Raw genomic sequence first — 22,165 nt, 5'->3', positions numbered from 1 at the left:
TATTATTCTATCATTATTATTACTATTATTATTATTGTTGTTATTATTATTATTATTATTATTATTATTATTATTATTATTATTATTATTATTATTATTATTATTATTATTATTATTATTATTATTATTATTATTATCATCATCATCATCATCATCATAATTATCACAGTTGAAGGGATAATTATTATGTTGCTTTATCCGATCAGCTGCTTCAAATGTCTTCACATTGGTCCTTTAATTAACAGTAGTACTCAGCCCATCACTACATACATATTCCATTATATATGTAATACTTTATGCTTTACCCATTGAACCATCTTGGGAAACCAACATACAATTAATGAGAGCGATGGTTTATTTGCTTTTGATTAGGCAGGCTGCATTGATTACGATTGTATAATGTTCTATGGTGAATTTATGTGTCTTCAATCTATTTGGCCTTGGGGTTTTATTTTTTCGGATAAGGATATTTAACATCGTCGACAAATAATTAATAGGAAGCTCTGTATTGCTATAATAACCACAGCAGACGTGTATGTGGTCTTGATAGGTTGTTTTATTATTATTTTATTATTATTATTATTATTATTAATTATTATTATTATTATTATTATTATTATTATTATTATTATTATTATTATTATATTATTATTATTATTATTATTATTATTATTATTTTATTTTATTATATTTATTATTATTATTATTATTATTATTATTATTATTATTATTATTATTATTATTATTATTATTATTTATTATTATTATTATTATCACCACCATCATCATCATCATCATTATTATAATTTACAATTAACCCTTAGACTTATATGAAACTTGTTCACTTCATGAATTCTCAGTATTTTGTGTTTCAATGATAACCTGAATTGATACGGATTTATATATGTTTTTTAAAAAGTATCATCTATGAGCTGAAAATAGCATAGTTTGGTACATGTGTAAAGTTTGATGCTACTGAACGCAGGATAAATTCTGGTTTCATTGGTATTTTTACTCTGAAGAACAACTTTATGGAGAATGCGCACAATATGTGACCCGCCATCTCAAAGCAGTATTATGTTGGAATGAAATACATGCTGTAAATTGAATCTATAGCCACAAATATGACACTTGGGACTTATTTCTTTTCTTTGTTTTTTTTTCAAAGAATAAATACAATTTCTTACATTGCAAAAAATCAAAAATTTTATATTTCTTGTCAGTTTAATTCTAAATTCACTTTTAGGTTCAGGGTTTAGGTTTAGGTTGTTACAAGTCTTTTTACCTTAAAATGTGATACTATTTTCATAAAAGTTAAGCAACCCATTCTTTACATATAGAACTTGGCACTCGACAAGTACATTATGATGCATAGTATAGGTGTCTAAGATTCTTTACAGTATTTCCAGAAAAATGCATTTCAAGTTTGACCTATTTCTCATATTGTGTGTTATGCTGTCAATTTTTGCATAGACATGGATTCAATTGCATGACTTCCATTTGGTTAGATTGTTTGTTTTGTTTTGTTTGTTTTTTTGGTTAAGTAGATATTATTTATCCAGGCTCGATATGCTTTTGTAGTCTGTTGTGGCGTATGTATGACCTAGCTGTATGTTATCACAAATGATAACAGAGTCAAGCACTGTTGAGCTGGGTTGATGATTTGAGGAGTCAAAAATCATTTTAAAATTCGGACCGTGGCACATTGTGCCCTGTTTAATACACTTTATGTATATCACCCCACTCAACTCAGATGTGAATGAATACCTGGTTATATGTAGGTAGTGATGAATGTTGTCACAGTGCTAGTATATAAAATGGCGCACTGCAGGCAACTTGTACTGTAAGAAATGAAAATTATCATTCCGTATGGCTTGCTGTGGGAAGGAATTAATCATTTTGAAGTCCTTTAATCACCATTAAAACAGCGGAAATGCTCCAAATGAAGATAAAAAAGTTTATATATATAATATATATATATATATATATATATTATATATATATATATATATATATATATATATATATTATATTATATATATATACATTGTAATCTAGTGCTGATATAATACGAATTGTATAATTGTTTATTTCATGTTTTAAAGATCGGAATGTTCCATTTCTTTACATTTGTTTTGTATGTTTGTAGGTCATGCATTGGGCAGAGACTCCTTCTTAGAAAATGAGACAATTTACCCAATTGCCCGCCTGTTTGATGACTCTGAGGACATAGCCAGAAAGAATGCACATCTTTGTGTGATGAGAATCTCAGAAACTCCTCCAGGTAGTCTTATCTTTTGTTTAGATAATAAGATGCATCAAATTCTAACATAAATAAGCACCTGTTCTGTTTGCCATAGTTAAATGTTGACATTATCCTGGTTCTCTGTGTTTTAGTTTTTGTTGAGTCAGATTATTTTTTTTAATCCCTCCATCCACCCACCAAGGATTGGATACTTGGATTTAAGATAGATATGGTAGAAAGTACTTTACGACAAGTAGAAGTCTAATCCAAAGTGTAGTAAGCAAATCTTACCGTCTGTGGCTCAAACAAATGAGATGAAATTATGGTGTAAAGAATTACTATGCATGCATCAATAAAAGTCAGTATGTAGAGAATAATTTGACACCACTCTGCCTGTATTTTTGAGTCTGAAACAAACCAAGTTTTATTTCCTTTCAATACGCTTCAACAGTCTTAACATCACTTCCCTCATAATGATGAATGGTAACTTAGTAACTGGCTCTAAACTATCGGAACAATGGCGGACGCCCTTATGAAATATTTCTCAGTTGAGCATAAAATCGTATCCAGAGGGAAAAAACATTATAAATCTGATCATGTTTTGACTTTCACACATTCTGATCACAAGACATATGAAAAGTTCTAGCCAGCATGAAGAATAAAAAGTACCGATTTTCTTTGTTTAGAACCACGATGGCCGCCGTTGCTGGGTGACGTGACATCATATTGAATCCAATCACCCTTTTCATTCAACATTGATTGGAAGCTGGATCTACTTTGTGATAGAATAGCGTTTTGTCCTGGTGTCCCAGATGAAGAAACCTTAGAACATTCCAGTAGATGCAGTTTACACACACACACACACACACACACACACACACACACACAAATTTGTACTTTTATATAGCGCAATATCAACTAAGCATGCTCAAAGCGCTTTACAATGGGTCCCTACCAACCACAACTTGTAACATGTGGGACAAGTTATGATACTTATAAGGCGATATTACAATTTTTCTATCTGTTAATGACCAGGTACTCATTTTACAACTGAGTACGGTGAGAAAATGTAAGTAAAGAGCCTTTACCAAGGACTCAACTATGCGCCGCTCAAGAGCAGGACTCGAGCCAATCCGAAGGCAAATGTCATACCACTAGACCACATAGCCGCACAAATTGATAATCTTAAGATTTGAAGGGGTATTTATTTAAATGGCATTGATTACCAAGCTACAGATTGATGTTGAGCATGGTCGGTTAGGTGACAATAATTGGAAATTTTTAGTTCATGCATTAAGTTCTGTGAGAATTAGATATCAATAAGTACCTGTCTTTAGGCAGAGATGAATAACTGCCTGAGAAGAGCATGGATTTGAAGGGAAATTAAATTTTCATGGTATTGATTGCTCCTAAATTTTTTGTTTAGGCTCCTAGAGGCACTTTTTACAGATTTCAATTACTTAAGTAAATTACTTTTTTATGAATGTCTGAAGATGGCATTCCCAATAGCCGCAAACAGAGAACAATCAATAACGACATTTTTTCCTGTTGTGTGGGACTCCAGTTTGCACCTTGTCAGTGCTTTACCTGGCAATGTCAGAGTTCTAGAACAAGAAGGGTTCTTAGTAGTAGAGAGATTGTGCTGTATGAAATAAAATTATTTTCTTCATGGCACTAGAGGAATGCAAGAAGCAATATGAAGTGTATTGGGCATGGTGAAGCTGTCTAAATAAGCTTTATACATTTGCATATTTATTTATTTGTTTAATTGTTATTTATTCATTCATTTTTCTTGTGTTCATTCATTGATTCATCCATTCATTCATTCATAATTTTAATAATTAATTATTTTATTTATTATATAAATAACAACGTGATGACCTACTTTAAAAGCTAAGAAAACTTTCACTGGAAAGAGATTTATGGAAACAAATTACTGACTGGATACTAGAAAAAGATTGACACACTTGAAGTAACACACACATGGTTCACAGCAAGCGTCCCTAGAGACAGCTCAGTCATATTCATTCATTCATTCATTCATATAAATGGCTGTCTATAACATTCATTTTATTTTCAGGTGCTGAAGGCATCGTACAAGCACAATTTGTTGAAACCCTTGTCAAAAAGTTACAGTCAGAGTTGAACGAAATTAAGGTACTGTAATAAATTTAATGACGCAATAAGGAACTTATTGAATTATAGACCAGCATTAAAACTCTACACACAATGGTCAATTTGACAACCACTCCTATTATATAGAAAGTAGAATGTGATGTACACAACTATTCATTCATTTCCTTCATTCTCTGTGTAAGATGTGTACACATTGTAGACATCAGTGTTATAAATCTTTATGATACACCAGTAATCTGATTCAATGTGCCACTACTATAGAGGTTAGATGGCCTGCCGACTTTCACAATTAACAGATAATATTAAACAAGTGGACAAATACAGTAATTTACTGCTTTATTCACATTCACTTCCTACTAATCTGTGATCTCTACCCAAAATCTGCCTTATTGCGTACCATGTTATGTACAATTATTGCTTTTAATGGACCATTCTTTATTTGAAAATTTAAAAATAAAATCTTGCTTCTGTTTTTCAGGAATTGATTTTAGATACCCTTCACTTCTGCATGCGAGTGGATACCCAGAGTGCACTAGTGGCTAATGCTATGGAAGCCTTCACTTTACTTTTAAAACACGAATTCCCAGTGATACGGGCCAAGGCTGCCAGAGATATCATGGATCTGAGGTTTGTATAAATATATTATGTCATTGAAGTTTATTTGTGATGCGTTCTGTAGTACCCATTAAGGGAATTTTATTTCTTGCACGAATTCATTACCCTCGATTGATTCTGTCATAAAGTGAGAAATGACTGCTTAAACGTCAGTCACTATTCTGGGGTGGAAAACAGCAAAACTTCTCCACCCTTTCCTATTCCAAATAAGCCGCTCCAATTATTTTCAGATCTCTCATGTTTAATTTATCTCTTTTTGAATTTCTTTCCCAAGATACCAGCCATCTTCTCCTTTTTCTCTATTCTTGTGGATCCCGACATTAATGACACCCATTTACCATGATTGAAAGTTAAAGTTATAATTTGTCGACAATCCATTAATAATTTTTGTCATTAATTATTTTTTCTACTTAATATCTTTGCAGTGTACCCTTAGCTGGCAAGGACCGTGCTGTTGCTTGTGGAGCTCTTCAACTCTTGAGGGAAATGTTACTGGATGCCAATGCAGAAGTCAGAGCAAATGCAGCTGGAGCCATCATGACGTATGTTGTTATCATTGAAAATTCTATTTAATTTGCAAGATTCATGATTTTGAATTCAAATCTTACTGGTAATCAAGATACCTTTAATTGTTCATCTATCCTTCTTGAACTCATAGCGAATTGTCTCCATGCATTTTCTCTAAGCCTTCCATACATAACTGCATGTAGGAACATACTGAACTGACGAGGTTTACTCTTCCTATCATTTGTCTCATATTTTGTCTTCTTTGTATTCTGGTGGCTTGGTGGTGAATATGAGTATGAGCTAATATTGTCAAAACGTGTCACAAGAAATCCCTAACTAAACCAGGTAGAACAATGATACTGATATTATCAATAATACAAATGGCTAAGCCATTAGAATCACTAACAACTTAGCTTGTAGTTGAGCTTACTTTCCTAATTTTCTTGATAGTACTCTCGCCATTCAAGCTGACATTTGTATGTCTTTTGCAAAGAAAGTAGATATGTCATCACCCAATTTGTCTTACGAATCGCAGATTTAATCAAGTATGAAAATAGTATGAAAATTAAGTGGTTAATGATAAGTATCTCATAATTCCTATGAACTATAGGGACTTGTTCTTCGGTGGCCATTTAAAAAAAGTAAATATAATAACGGAGAATTTATTGTTAGTGAAAGAAGGAGGAATAGTGGCTCGATGACTCAGTGGCTAGTGAGACTACTAGCTGATCTCTCTTTCTCTCTCTCTCTCTCTCTCTCTCTCTCTCTCTCTCTCTCTCTCTCTTTCTCTCTCTCTCTCTCTCTCTCTCTCTCTCTCTCTCTCTCTCTCTCTCTCTCTCTCTCTCTCTCTCTCTCTCTCTCTCTCTCAGCCAAGCGGAGGATGCTGTATCTGTTGGATCCCAAGTTTGACACTGCAATATTTTTATTCTCTGTTTTCATCTGGCAATTCTCCATACCCCTATATTTTTAATCACTATTGATACAAGTGCCCGCTCCACACTTTTTTGAATCAGTTTTGTAGGGAAAGTAATAGCAAATATGTGTTGTAGGAAAGAATACTTCATTGAAATTGTGTAGTGTTATGAATGACTAGGTGGTCACTACATAGTGACAATCCAATTATGACTTCTTTTTCTGCTTGCCATTGTGAAAGACATAAATATCAGCCTGAATGATGTGGTGTGGTGTGGTGTATGTGTGTGTGTGTGTGTGTGTGTGTGTGTGTGTGTGTGTTGAATGAGTGTTCTCATAGATGAATGAACACTGTATCAATGGGACGATCTATATTCATGTTTTCGTCCAACCAGGTCATCAATCACATGATTTGTTGCTGTCCAATGATTGGATATTTCTTAATAAATGGAAACACGCTGCTTTGTTTACAAAAGTTATAAACATACCCATGTGTCAAACTGAACCAAACGACCAATCATGATATTAGATATTCAAAAAGCTGTATGAACACTTTTCACAAAGAAGGTCACTTGGAGCACATTTTGCAATGCGACCAATGACCTTGAGCACATGGAAAGTTAATATAGATCATGCCCATTGTACAGAATCAGATATTGCATTACCTTGCAACATTGTTTAGTCTGAAACGTTCCGTGTTTGGTATTTTGTTCTTTTTCAAAGCTGTTATATAATCATTTTTGTTCATTAGTTTTTGCAGTCTACAACTTCTAGCAGCATGTATTACTTTAACATTTTTGCAAGTATATACAGCATTTCATTATTGTTGATATATATAAATATGTTAATAATTTATTCATAATTTCAGCATCACCATAACCACAAAGGGTAAATACACGGCCATCAACGCCAACAGCATCCAGCCTCTTGTTGATTTAGTAGATGATATCAACAGTGAAGTCCGTCTCAACGCAATCAAGGTCAGTCATTGTCACCGTTTTTATATCAGAATGTTGTTATATGAATATGCCAAGCTTTGTAATATCAAGAAAACGTATTTAATGTCATTTAGGATTTTGTTTGCATAAAATAAAAATAATTTTCACTTTAGGGGTCCTGGTGGAATTTGAATCGACAAACCTGATTCAAATGGACAAAGAGTCATATTTTTAAATTGTTTTTTTTTTTTTGTATTTTTTTTGTGTGTGCGTTTTTCTGTTGTTTTTTTTTGTTTGTTTGTTTGTCTTTTTTTTTTTCTTTTTTTTTATATGAGGGGTTTGGGAGGTTCTGTTTTTGTTTGTTTTTTGTTTTTTTTTTGGAGTGTTTATTTTTGTTTGTTTTTTTAATTTAATTTTATTTTTCTGATCCCTTGTCGACCCAGCATGATTTGGTCACTGAGTAAAAATAGATTCTGAATTAGACTTCGCTTTGGGCTTGACCAGCTGTTCTTTATTCCATTTAGTTTTCTTTCCTGCTTAGCAGTTTTCCTAAATAAATCAGACGTTTTAGAAATGTATAAAATCGTGGATTTTTAGCTTCAGCTCATGTATAGTTACACCATCTTAGATTCAATGTAACTTTTTTGAAAGAAAAAAAATGTGTTGCCATGACACTTATATTGACTTTGAAGAGCAATTTAATTCGTCCAATAAGAAACTAGCTTATAAATTGAATTACAGTGACTAATCTACCTAAAAAGTTTTTTTTATAAAGATGTGACAACATGCTTGCATCAGTAAAGTCAGAAATGTCCAGTCGCTGGATTGGGAGAGTGCCACTTTAGAAGTTCTTCTACATTGATTCAATATTTTCAAATAACATAAGCTTGTCATGATTCATATCAATCGGCTGTTTTCTAATGTTTAATGTTTTTATTTATATAGGCCTTAACTTGTTTGTCCGAAGCACCTGAAGGTCGACAAGAACTCTTAAAACATGTTGATAAGGTTGGTCTCGTATTTTTTCTAAATGATCATTGGCAAAAATATTTCGTGCTGATTATCATTTTTAACCTACCACTTTGAATTGTTAATATGTTGAGTTGGCTTAGATTTCAAAAAGTGATTTTAAAGTTAAAATAACAAAAAGTGTCACATATAAGGTTGTGTCGCTTTTAGCGACTATACTCATTGTTTTTGATAAAACAAGTTCAACCCGAAGCTTCATAATTATGACTTTAAATTCAATTTATAGTATCCAATCCACCCAACATTATACCTTTTTGAAGCAATTCGTTGCATTTTTTCTTATTAAAAGACGATTTTGGGCTTTATACAAGCCATAGGAATCATTTATTGGTATAACTCTTATGTTATAACCCTTGTGATCTTAAAGAGAGAAATAATATTTTCAGTTGAGCATATAAAAAGTCTTTTGTTGACCATATCATTTTAAAAAAATAAAGTTTTGCATTGCCTCAAGAGCTCATTTTATATAGATAAATGTAATTGAAGAAAATGGTGAAGAATAATGTGCAATTTAAATAAAATGGGAAACATTCTCTTATTCTTTTTCTAATAATTATTGATATTGTTGTTTTAGGTCATTATTTTTTGGTTTTTGTTTTTTTTTTTTGTGTTTTTTTTTCATTTGGGGGGGGGAGGGTTACAAAATATTTAAACAAGAAGATTTTACATGAACAAATATTTTAAATAATATTTTGATTTTAAACAATTTTTGTACATTTTCTAATTTGTCACAGATAAGAAACCACGAAGAGGATCACATACCGGCTGTTGGGAAAGCTTCAAAGATTGCAGTCAAAGTCATAACATGGTTACCTTAAATTTGGGAATAGGCTCACTGAATGCTAATTTTAATGAATCAAAACATTGTCATGTCATAGCGTCAATTTGCAATAAAATTATTGTGATACTCTTTTAAAAAGAGAAATTTATTGTGAGATAGTTTAATATATATTGACAAATTATGTTTTAGAAAACTGGTGACGGTGTTGCAACAACTTATACTTATACTGTTTTCTACAAAACATGGATTATAATCATATAATATAAAAAGAAAGCTGGCAGCCATTTTACACGTGAGAGATGAACTGTGTTACCAAATATTAAGAAACGATTTTTAATTTTGAAAAGTATTTTCTTTAAAATATTTTAAAATAAAAATTATATAAGAAAAGAAACTCAACTATCAAGACCAAGCCCTATATTTCATCTTTACATCATTTTCTCATGTCATTGTCTTCATAATTATATCTATTAAACCTATGAGATGTGATTTTATTGTCAACTGTGATATAACTTGTAGATAAAATACGTTCATCCTGCTATTCTGTTAATAAACATTGTTTTATTTTGGAACATCAGATTTTGCACTATTATTTTTCTCGGATTAATCAGCACGAACATTTGATTCACACGCAAAAGGATTGGTATTTGTCCGGAATGCACATATGATCATATCCGAGATGTCTGTTGAAATGTGTCTCATCCAAAGATAATGATCTGAAAAGTGTGTATGAAACAGTGCCAGAGAAAGCAGAGAGAGAAAAATACAAGAAAAAAAAAACATCCTAAAAACTTGACCGGCCTCGACTGTTTGTTTTTAAGGGTTTTACAGCGCTTACGACACATTTAGGCCATTTCAGCGCCAGTAAAAAGGAAGAAAATGGGATAGTAAAACAATTCTATAATTACAATTAAAGCACCAAAGAAAAAGTAAGACAAAGGGGAATTGACACAAATAAGAAACAGGCATAGATTCCAAGAGCACACTATCGGTGCTCTTAGTCTGAGATCACACAAAAAGTCTGATCCAGACATAAGCACAGAACCACACTGAGAGGAATACACTCAAATGTCTACAAACCATTATTATACATTCAAAACAATAAAGTATACCACAACATAACAGAGAGATGATTTTCAAGGGATTAAAATATCATCTCCCAAAACTATAGCTAAGCATTTGACTGTTTCCCTTCCAGTCAAAGACTCCAGCCAAGGCCAGGACAAGACCAAGTAATCTCATTCTTAGACAAAGATGGAAAGCAACTCAGAGAAGAGATATAGGGGGATAGAAGACACAGAAAGTGACCTCCTGCCCACCATGGGAGGTCAAAAGACCCCACCCAGAACCCAACGTTTCATATTAAATTGTGGTTGTACAATTCAATTTACAGCACTTAATTCATTCAGTCATAACGTTTTGAAGCAGTGGGTTATATTTTCGTTGCACAACTATATGGGCTATGTGGTCTTGTGGTATGACACTCTCTTTCAGATCAGAAGGTTCTGTGTTCAAGCCTCGCTTGGTGCACAGTTGAATCCTTGGAAAAGGCTCTTTACTCACACTCTCTCACCGTACTCGGGTTTAAAATGAGTACCTGGCCATTAACAGTGTTGTCTCTGTCAGAAAAAAAGTAAAACAGTTGTCATGTCTCGTTCTGCATGTTACATGTTGCTGTTGGTCAGGGACCCTTTCTAAAGCGCTTTGAGCACGTTTAGTGGATATTGCTCTCTATAAAAGCTCGCGTTTTCAGGTTACAACTGTCTGTTGTACAGTGGACATGAAAATGAAATAATAGTTCAGTTTTAATAGGCCCTTGCAGCACTATCCAAACCAGTCTAGTGGCTTTGTAGTCTTGTGGTATGGCTCTCAGCCTCTGACCTGGAGGTCATTGGTTTGAGTCCCTCTGTAGTGGCGAATATTTATTGAGTCCTTGAAAATAGCTCTTTACTCACACTCTCACCGTATTCAGGTGTAAAATGAGTATCTGACCTGTAATGAAGGCGTCGAAGGCGAAAATACTGTAATATCTTTTTAAATCGTCATGTCTTGACCGTTATGTTTCAGTAATGCTGTTGGCTTTACACCCCTTATGAAGCGCTTTTAGCACATTTATTGGATATTGCTATATATAGACGCTCACTTTCTTTTATAAAAAGACAATACAACAGTGTATTGGCATGTATGTCTCTTAATGGGATGTAAGGTAGAGATGGAAATAATATAAAAGGGTCCAAGTTGCAGTATTCTATATGAGTCTAAGCCTTGGCCACCCAATCTCACGAAGAGACAGATACTCAGTTTACCTATTCTAGTACACATACGCTGAGGGACTACAATATTACTGGAAAAATCAGACATCATCACTCACTACACTCACACGCAGGTGCACATACACACGTGAGTGCATGCACACATACACACACACATGCACGCACAAGCATGGATAAATACACATAGACAGTACTCCCCTCCACTAACAGAAGGATCTCATTTAGAAGAGTATGGGCAAAACCTTGTCTCATTCCAGGAAAAGGACGGAATGTCACCCAGAGAGGAAAAGAATCCAATAAGGAGGTAGAGACGTCCTTATCAACTTCCCATTTGGACACTTTTAGTTATTTTGGCTGCACTCAATTCATCGCATGGCTGCACACACAATAGATTTCCCAATGACTCTAATTTAATCAATCTTATTGATGTAAAGCTAGCATGGCAGTCTTTTGTATCGCTTGCGGCCGCAATTTTGTACAAATTTTCGAGATTTTGCAAAGAAAAAAAAAGGCGAAAAACAGACCATTTTTTTCATTTAATTTGATAGCTTGTGTAGAACGTGAAAGATATTCAAGTGTAGATTAGTTTCTTTTTTACTATCTCATTTTCTTCCTTTTTACTGGCGCTGAATTGACCTTACATTTGTTGCGAGCGCCGTGAAACTCTTAAAAACAATCAAAGACCTTTCTCTTTCATGAACTAATTATGGGTTTTTAGGAAAATGAATCGCAAATGTTTGCATTTCTTTTTCAAATTTTGTAGCTTTTATTTGAAAAATTTGGGATTTGTCTTCTTTTCTTTTTTTCTTATTTTTTTTTTCTTTTTTTTTTTAAACCGCCATGACAGGTAAAGGAGAGTACTGCCGTACTCTGGAAAAAAAAAAAAACATTAAAAATGTTGGCCAGAAAATCCGTGATTCAAATATCGATTGATTAAAATGACTACGTCTTACCAAAAACTTCTAAACCTAAAACATCAAGAAAGTACCGGGTTTGAGAGTTTTTGGGCAAGGCAAGGGCCATTTCAGTTGATCGATACATCAATGGCGAGTTTTCTGGCCAAAATTTTAAATTCGTCGTGTATTTATTTATTTTTCCAGGGTACGGCAATATGAGAGGGAGAGACGCTGTAAACTGTAAACACATCGTCATAAAGTTGCTTGATTTAATGATATAATGACATTACGGATGAACAAATGCCTGATGGCAAAATGCTGATGATCAATTAAGAAATGATAAATTAAAATCAAATAACACAAGTCTTATTTTATGATACATAATATTTATTAATTTTACTCCATTGACCAAACTACTTTTGTTTTTAATCGATTTGTTACCATTGATATTAAGCATTGTTATTATCATTATTATTTTTACACAAATTATATTCATGAAATGAAGTATTCAAAAATAGTATTTTTTTAAAAAACAGTAAATCAATATGCGACCTACCGTCTCAAAACGGTATTCAACGGAATGAATATTATGTGTAAAATTGAATTATAGACATACTTACCAAATGTGACTTTAAATAAATCCTTTTATCAAGGAAAGTGACTTTTGTTTCTCAAATTAGGAAGAAAAAAAAACGAAAAAAAAAACTTGAACATTCGAATTTGTATTACTTTGACTTGAAACTCAATGTTTTATTATTAAGATCATTCCGACAGAGTAGCGAATTGACAGGATGGGTCACATATATAAATTACAATTTTCAGCAGAGGACATTCATGCTGACGGTAGCAATGCTCTTGAAATCATTCATATAATATTATATCAATGATAGAAAAGCAGTACTCAGAGGAAAAACATACAAATAAAAGCCATAAGAAAATCAAACAAAACAAAACAAAAAACATAAATAATATGATGACTGGTGGGCGGATGAGAGAGTGCATCCGGTGATGTTTGTTTGTTTTTATGTTTTTAAGGGTTTTACGGCGCTTGCAACACATTAAGGTCATATCAGCGCCAGTAAAAAGGAAGAAAACGGGAAAGTAAAAAGTTCTAGAATTACAATAAATGCACACAAGAAAAGGTAAGACAAAGGGGAATTGGTTCAAATAGGAAACAGATGTAGATCCCAAGAGCACAATATCAGTGTACATTCATTTGAGATCACCTGAAAGTCTCACCCAGACACCAGCACAAGATCTTGCTAAGAGGGATACACTCAAATGTTTACCGATCATATGTTAAAAATAAAAAAATAACATTATATAACAGAGAGATGATTTACAAGGAAAAAATTATCATCCAAAACTATTAACTATACATTCGACTGTTTCCTTCCCAATCAAGGACTCCCGACCAGGATCAGGACAAAACTAAGTAATCTCATTCAAAGACAAAGACAGAAAGCAGATAGAGGGGGATAGAAGACACAGCAAGTACATCCCTGCCCACTATGGGAGGTCGGAAACCCCACCCAGGCACTCGATGATAGAGAAAATTAAATTGGAGGGTCATGATCATCGCCAATGTCTACTTCAACAAATCTGGACATCGATTGAAATTAAATGAGTAACCGAATATATAAATGTGAGACATTCAAACTGCGAGGAGCAAGATTGGAACGTTTGTAACTATGACGTCAGATGTATTCATTCACCCACAAGAAATGTCATTCAAGAGAATAAGAGCACAGACGATAGTGAGGACGTGGGGAAATAACAGCAATAAAATAGGCCGTACATGATTAAATTTAATAACAATAGCAAATCAAATGGAAGTAACGTTGCACATCATCTGTCTTCGTTTAATAAATTAAAGCTTCCATTTCATTTTCTTACTGTTACGGTATTTATTTATTCAAGTTTCAAGCGGCAATATTTTCACCGTACCTACATGACTAAACACACTTTGAAACATTTATTTTGGCTAGAAAACTTTCACTGCAATAAATCAGTCCATTACGATTTCCCCCAAGTTACACTAGAGCACGATTTCCTCAAACCTCTCATGACATGTAGAAAAAAAAAGTTCGAGGAAACTGTGTACAAAGAATAATAAGGAAAATATGCGGTACATTCGAATTAGGGGGCAGCGTGGCTCAGCGGTACGATCTTTGCTTCGTACCCAAAAAAAAAGTATCGAGTTCGACTACTCGTCTCGTTGTGTGGCCTTGAGCAAGTCACCTCGCCCTATTTCACTTTACGACGCTGTATTGCGCCTGAAGCATGGGTTATTCCAGTCTTCCCTTGGAATAGACCCTTAAGACAAATTTCCCCTTGGAAATGAATAAAGGGAATTTTACTTAATTTAATTATTTTATTCAAGAAAAAGTACTAGAATATATCTAAAAAGTCTGAAACCCGAAAATTCTTTGATGTCTCAGGCTTGAGACTTTTTGACAAGTCGGAATCGGAAGACCGCCTTAATAAATCGATATTTGACGTAAAATTTTCTGCCCTAAATAATGATGAAAAATAGGTGCTTAGTAAGTATAGGGCAAAGAGGCAACATCCTTACAAGAACCTTTTCTGTTATCAGTGCCCACATAAAATTAAATGTGCTCTCCGCTTCATCACTACAGGCACACATATTTTAAGTACACAAAAGTCAAATGTCTTAACTAGAAAAAGCTCTTATTTTCTATAACCACAAATTGAATTGAGGTAAAGCGTTTTACATAATTAAAAATGACAACAAAAGACCCAGTAAATGTTAAACCATTCCGGTTTTTGCTCACATTCTTTGCAATGAAAAAGAAGGAAAAATAAGGATAGCAACGAAGTTTGTACAAATTTGGACTTTTCTTATTAGTTAGGAGAACGGGGGGGGGGGGGGGAAAGAAAAGATGCTTTGCTTTAAAATGCATTTCTTTTCTTTAAAAAAAAACAAAAAAACAAAAAACAAAGACAAAACGTTGAAATTATGGACTTTGATTAATAATTGATCGCTATATCTATATATAAAGGGTCATTTTTGTTTAACTTCTACAGTAATGTTTCATGCTCAGCCCGTAATCAGCAACAACAGCACATCACTATTATTATAGTACCACGATAATCATCATCGTCATCTCTTCATTATCATCATCGTCGGCATCATCATCATCATCATCATCATCATCATCATCATCAGCAGCAGCAGCAGCAGCAGCAACAACAGTAATAGCAGCAAAGACAGTGGTAGTAGGAGCAGCAGCACCCGCTTCATCATCACCACCACCACCATCATCATCATCATCACGATCATCATCATCATCGTCATCATCATCATCATCATTACCAGCATAACCAACACTACCACCGCCATTAGTTTCACACCGTGAACACATCCAAGCTGAAATATGATGGCATCTCTATTGGAGACGAGTGTAGTAATATTATTATAATGACATTCTGACAGTAGATATACCAATGTTTCTGAAACTCGATGTGTGAACAACATTGAAGAGCTCAGATGTCCTGTAGTTGTGGTAAAAGTAATAGTATTATTATAGCATTGAATAGTCACAAGCAGTGCCGTCATAAACTGTTGCCCACATTACCAACAAGAGACTTTACTGTTGTACTCTTGGAAAAGCCCATATTTTATAATTTGGCCAGAAAACTCGTCCTTCAAATATCGATCGATTTAAATGAATCTCATCTTGGCAAAAAACTCTCAAACCTGGGACTACGCGAAGTCCCAGGTTTGAGAGGTTTTTTTTGCCGAGATGAGGGTCATTAAATCGATCGATATTAATTTGAAGAACGAGTTTTCTGGCCAAATTATAAAATACGGGTTTTTCCAGATGTCACCAATAAATTTAGACAAGATTTCCCGGAAATATCATGTTTTCTATCAATGGACTACTATAATTCGTGCGTAATAATACATCATACACATAACACGTTCTCAAATGGCATTTACACATGATAATGTTATACAAATTGATAACAAGACCCACATAGGTCTACTTCTGCATCGTTACAAAGGAAACGAAACAAAATTTAATTTAGATACGTCCACATCACAATGATTTACAAAATACATTGTATTTAAATGATTTACTGACCGCTTTTTTTTATTGAATTAGTTTGCTTTAAAAAATATTTTTTCAATATAATCAATGTCATACAAATATAAAAATATTTGGGGCCTTTCACCGACAATAGGAAAGAAAACGAGAAAAATTCATGCTACAAACGAAAAGTGTTTTCTTTTTGTTTTTTCAATTTGGGGAGGAGGGGTACAGTATAGAAAAAGGAAATTATTAAAGATTTGACTTAAATATTTTTAATCTGTGAGATCTTGAATCAAATAGTTATCGGAAAAATGTATTTAATTAAAAATATATTCTGTATTCAATATAATAAATCTAACATTGTTACAATTTATTAACATCCATAATTAGCAGCATTAAAAGGAAACGTATTTAAAATGAGTGTTACAAATCCATAAACATGAAGATTTTTTTTTAATCATTAGATACATAGTGTTAACATTTTAAAGCACACGGTATCACAGCAACTTGTTGTAACAACAAAGAAATTGACAGAATGCATTTATGTTATATTTCTAACAATTGAATGAATAAGGTTTATAATATCTCATATCAAGTTATTCAAATCACGAATGTGTAGACATTCATGTGTATTTCCACAGTTTTGACGGTATTACTTTGATTTCCCAAATAGGCCTAATGGAATCAAAAGTTCCATTTATCACACAGACGTCTAATCCAAGCACTCTTACAATAAAATCATAAAATTATAGGTACACATTTATACCCTGATCGAGTGGGGTATTGTGTGTAAAATGCCTTACTTAAGGACAACAACCAGTGGCCATAATTTGTAATCTTTGTAATCCATATGATGAGTAACTATGCTAGATGTTGATTGGTATTGTAATAAGAAGGGACAAGGCACTGCTATCAACGCCATAAATTGTTATAAATAATAATGTGAAATTGAATGTAAGCTTCAATTTAATTACAAAAACAGATCAAATGAACGTTTCGGGTTTTCCCTTTATCAACAAAACAGGATGAATGAAAAACCACAGATGAATGAGATGATCATCGCATTGCCAATAAAGTTTACATTTATTTTATGGCACTACAGTCTTCTCTATTAAACTACCGTGCTGAGGGAAAAACAAACGTATTTAAAACTTTTCAGAAAATTTGTTCTTCTAATATCCATAGGTGAAAATGGCCCTTGGCACAAACTCTTAAATCTGGGAGTTGCAGAGTCCCGGGTTTGAGAGTTTTTGGCAAGATGAGGATTATCTTAATCAAGTTTTCTGCCAAAAGTTTAAATACGTGTTTTGTTTTTTCAGAGTACGGGCAGTAAACTATCACATGTCACTCATTTTATACTAAACGAACAAAACAATATATTAAAAATACATGTTGGCCAGAAAAATGTTCTTTTAAATATCGTTCAGCTCTATTCCCCTATCCAACCGGATATGACATTACTTACTTTGAACGACGATGATGAACCGAGGTTTTATGAATGAACCCTGTGACTTTTAGTTTGGTAGGATAAAAATCCAAAACTATATTCATTCAAACATACGCTGATAATAAACCCAAAAAATATCATATTTTTAAAATGGATAGATTGACAACATATTACTGATGATTCTAATTGACTAACAAAATTGAATAACAAAATATTTGATCTGAACAGTTCTTTACTTATATGAACTGACGTTTTAACTTTTGATATCGAACAATATTGAGGGCTCATAATTAATCATTGTTGTAAAGGAAACACATTTTCAAACTAATACAAATTTTTAAAAATAAATTCTTATTCTCTGGAGAAAAAAAAATAAGCGCAAGACTCACATTTCACTATCAGACGCTAGATCCGTGTGCAGAATTCTCTATTCATAGACGGAAATTGGTTACACATTGCCTTTTAGAGTACATACATGGTTAACACCACTGATATTGAACGAATTCAAAATTAAACTTAATCGTAATAATTGTCTTAAAGTCAGGAAACTAAGTTTGAATTTTGTCTACTAACAATTTATCATGAATAATCTTATTATCATTGTTATTATTTTATATTTTCTAAATACGCATAATTGTTTGTGAAACTCGTCGTAATTTGATGATAAACTGATTCCTAAACTTATATTAGAACCATTTAATGTTCAGTAACTTGTAAATTTGACAATAACATTGCTATATTTCAACAATGAAATAAAAGCTATTTTAAAGGCACAATGTTGCTTTCATAAGATGGTGACGTCATGGCGAATTGAAAAAGGTTAATAAATCTTTTAATCTTTTCAGGACGGAGCTGTTTGTTTGGGTTTATGTTTTGTTTCTTTGTTGCTGTTTATGTTTGTTGTTTTTTTGTGTTTTTTTTTTTGTTTTGTTTGTTTTTTTTTTAATTCTTTTTTTTTGTAATAAATAAAATTTGGGATAAATCAGTGTGTAGGCCATATTAAATTTTAGCTTTGAAAATGAAATATTTATTAGTAATAGTTAATTGTAATATAAGTTCATCAGTAACTGATGATTAAAAAAAAAAAAGAATTGCCTTCAATTCTAAATTTTGGCAGATGTTTGTTTTGTCTGTTTTGTTTGTTTGTTTTTTTCAAACCGGCAAAAAAATAGAAATATTTTGGCGTTTTGGTAAAACTGAGGAAAACGGAAGTGTAAGGCAATTCAAGAATGTGCTAATTTTGGACATACGTGACAAGTCTTAAAGCATTCTTCTTCATATTCCACGTCAATTTCGATAGTTTCAAAAGGGTTTGATTATATAAAGTCAAAATGTAATTTACGACGCACGTCTATGGCGATTTGATCTCCCTTTCTTAAATTCGTCTTACATCTTGGAGTAAATATTTGCGTTTGATTAGACGTGGATAGATATCTGTTTAAAAATCGTCTCTAGGAGTTCCGCCATCAAAGTAACCTCCCCTTTCATCCTCTGCTTCGTCATCCTGGTAGCCTTCGATTTCATCCATATTGTCATAGTCACAATTGTCAGCGGGCAATAAAGGATCCCTGTCACCATCTCCATCTTCATCTCGTCCATAACTTTGATCCGCCCTGGCAAGTTCATCGTAGTCATAAAAGTATTCATCGTCATTAGAGAGCCCAGCCAGAGGATCCTCGTGGATTGTCGCCTCATCGGAAAACGAAACATGCTTGATGGAGCTTTTAACCTCCACGCTTTCTGATACTTGTTCTACATTGTCAAGTAAATGTGATCCCCCTTCACCCATTTGTTCTTCTTTATCTTGCTGCTGTTGATTAGTTTCAATATCGTCTTCTTCCTCATATTTAACTTCAGTTCCATCGTCATTGCTGATATCCAAAGGAGGAACGACATTTTCATGAAATCTTTGAGTCCCATCAGCGTCAAAAAATTCAGAATCGTTTATTTCGTTTTCTTCGTCACGCGGTTCTTCTTCAATATTTCCATCTTCCTTTTCTGAGTTAGAATTATCAGAGGACATTTTGTCTTCCTTATCGGAAACTTTGACGTCGTTATCCACTTCAGCCGATCCATCCGCTAACAAATCATCATCATAACCAGCCTCCTCTTTATCTAAATTGCCATGAGTGACGAAAAACGAGGAATCCTCCGCCCCGTCATTATCAACAGCTTCATTGTCCATATCTTCTGTCTTAGAGGCAATAAGAGATTCAGCAACCCCTTTCAAATCCGGCTCGAACTCAGCTTCTGCATCAAGCTCATCCCTACCATTGCCCACTGCTGCCTCGTTGTCTTCGCTTACAGGATTTTTCTCTCCACCTCCATCAACGCATGAAACTTCAGTATTGCTACCTCCGTCTTGAGCACTCATTGAAGCATTTGCATTAGCATCAGCCATAACCTGTCCAGAAAATAGTTTTTCTTGTCTTGAAGCAACATACTTCGGAACGCCTAGCTCTGGGGGAAAGGGAAGTTTGAAAGAGTTGTCTGGATTCAATGACGAGTCGTCACTTTCGTCCATCAACGCTTGAACACGGGGATTTGCCGACCGGGGTCTACGAGGTGACCTGGACTTTTTGGGGTTGATGGATGACGAGTGTTTGGCGCTACTTGGTCGTTGTTTTAGAGACTTTTTATCACCAGATACCTCTAACCTGTAACTCGGAGATCTGTTTTCTTCATTCTCTCCAAAATCTCCACCACCAAACGATTTATTAACGGAGTTGTCTATATCGCTATCACCGGTGTCAATTCGTTTCTTTCCTCGTTTGATATTTTCAATCCTCTTCCGGGCCATTTCTGGAACGATTCTGTCCAATTCTGGATCGGATTTGGCCAAAGCCCGTTGTTTTGCTGCTGTTCGTCTCTTAGAGTAGTCATCCTCTCTTTTCTTTAATAACCATTGGTCATAGGACATTCTCATTTTCTTTTCTTTCTCTTTTGCCAACATTTCGTCCATTTCCTTCTTTTTCTCTTCTAATTTTTTAGAATCGTCTTTCCTCTCCTGTTGGAGTTTCATCAATCGTACACGACCCGACACAGGTCTTTTGTATACAAATTTTGATTTGGGGGGTTGTGGCGTAGTCGGTGCGTTATTTTCTTGTTGCTGCTGGTTGGGACTCTTACTCTCCCCTTCATTTTTCCCAGCAGGTCTTTGTATAGGGGTGAACATTTTTCCTCTCAATGACTCTGTATGTTTTATATGTTCCTCTATTTCCTTTTCCTCCTCCTTCATTCGCTTCCTCTCCTCTTTTGCTTGTCTCCAAGCTTCTTTCCTTTTCATCACCATCCACTCTTTCACTTTTTCTTCGGCTTTCTTTAAAAGTTCTTGCTTTCTAATTTCTTCTTCCTGTTTCTCTGCTCTTTCTCTGCTCTTTTTCTTTCTCTCCTCCCTCTTTTGCTGACGATATTCTTTATCCTTGACCTTCAACCATTGCCTCAAAGCTGGATTGGAACTATTCTTCAAATGATTGTCCGTTGTGTGAATAGCTCTACCTGGAGATCGACTAGCCGAACGACTGTCTGTGCCATCCTCGAATGAGGAGCTTCCGTAGTCCCTATCTCTATCTTTACTTCCGCTTTCACTCCTATCGCTTCTTCTATTACTACCTCCACTCGCGCTACTATCAGATCTAGTTTTCCTATTGTTCCCACCCCTACCAGCTGGCCTTCTGCCCCGAGAGTTCCGATTAGAACTGCCATTAACACTACTGACTATACTACTACATTGCTCAGAATTGCTATTGACTGTGCTAGGTCTCGCCTGATCTGCCGATTGTGGACGAGGCTTTGGTCTGAGTTGCTTCTGTCCTGACAAAGGACGTCTTCTAGGGTGGGCTGAAAATGGTCTGTTGCTCCTGATGCTCGTATTATGATTGCTGCTTTTATTGGCATGGACGGTCTTCATGGTGGAATACACTTGATTGGTGTCTTCGTCGATGACTATTAAAATAAAGACAAAAAAAAACAATGAATTAAAATCAATGTTAGTACAATTCTCTTTTATTATGAATGCACAAAAAGTATTAACAGCCAAGCATTTTTATTTTATTTTTTTTTAAATATATATTTTCCTGAAATCATTATTCACAACTTTCAGCTCCGTTTCTCTTCATAAAGCATCGGTCGTATGATTTCATATTGTTATCGTCTCACTACTGTAATGGAGAATCTCCAAAACCAACACACAATATCCTCTATTCGATAACCCAAATGTGACTAACCGTGCCAATCTAGTGTTATTTCGGCATGAACAGGGGACAATTGATTTTTTAAAGTCAAACCAAAAATCGAGACAGACCAACAACAAACATTCACACAATATT

General features: G+C 34.1%; 2 protein-coding genes across 2 annotated transcripts in view; one reads left to right on the top strand and one right to left on the bottom strand.

Annotated features, from left to right (window-relative positions):
- Positions 1-9,735, top strand: part of LOC144978269 (radial spoke head 14 homolog) — a 13,779-nt gene extending 4,044 nt beyond the window's left edge. Inside the window, exons 4-10 of the mRNA XM_078924115.1 lie at positions 2,150-2,284; positions 4,326-4,402; positions 4,860-5,008; positions 5,422-5,538; positions 7,284-7,395; positions 8,299-8,361; positions 9,117-9,735. Of these exons, the coding sequence (XP_078780241.1) occupies positions 2,150-2,284; positions 4,326-4,402; positions 4,860-5,008; positions 5,422-5,538; positions 7,284-7,395; positions 8,299-8,361; positions 9,117-9,200 (737 nt within the window). The 3' untranslated portion in view covers positions 9,201-9,735. The remainder of the gene's footprint in view (positions 1-2,149; positions 2,285-4,325; positions 4,403-4,859; positions 5,009-5,421; positions 5,539-7,283; positions 7,396-8,298; positions 8,362-9,116) is intronic.
- An 8,998-nt stretch (positions 9,736-18,733) lies between these two features.
- LOC144978274 (uncharacterized) overlaps positions 18,734-22,165 on the bottom strand; it is a 35,121-nt gene continuing 31,689 nt past the window's right edge. Inside the window, exon 3 of the mRNA XM_078924121.1 lies at positions 18,734-21,782. Coding sequence (XP_078780247.1) covers positions 19,276-21,782 — 2,507 coding nt within the window. The 3' untranslated portion in view covers positions 18,734-19,275. The remainder of the gene's footprint in view (positions 21,783-22,165) is intronic.

Source organism: Berghia stephanieae, chromosome 8, assembly GCF_034508935.2.
Source record: "Berghia stephanieae isolate SIO BIC M18660-M18661 chromosome 8, UCSD_Bste_1.3, whole genome shotgun sequence".
Classification (NCBI taxonomy): Eukaryota; Metazoa; Mollusca; class Gastropoda; order Nudibranchia; family Aeolidiidae; genus Berghia; species Berghia stephanieae.
The sequence above is the reverse complement of the archived record's forward strand: the minus strand, read 5'-3'. Positions and strand labels throughout refer to the sequence as shown.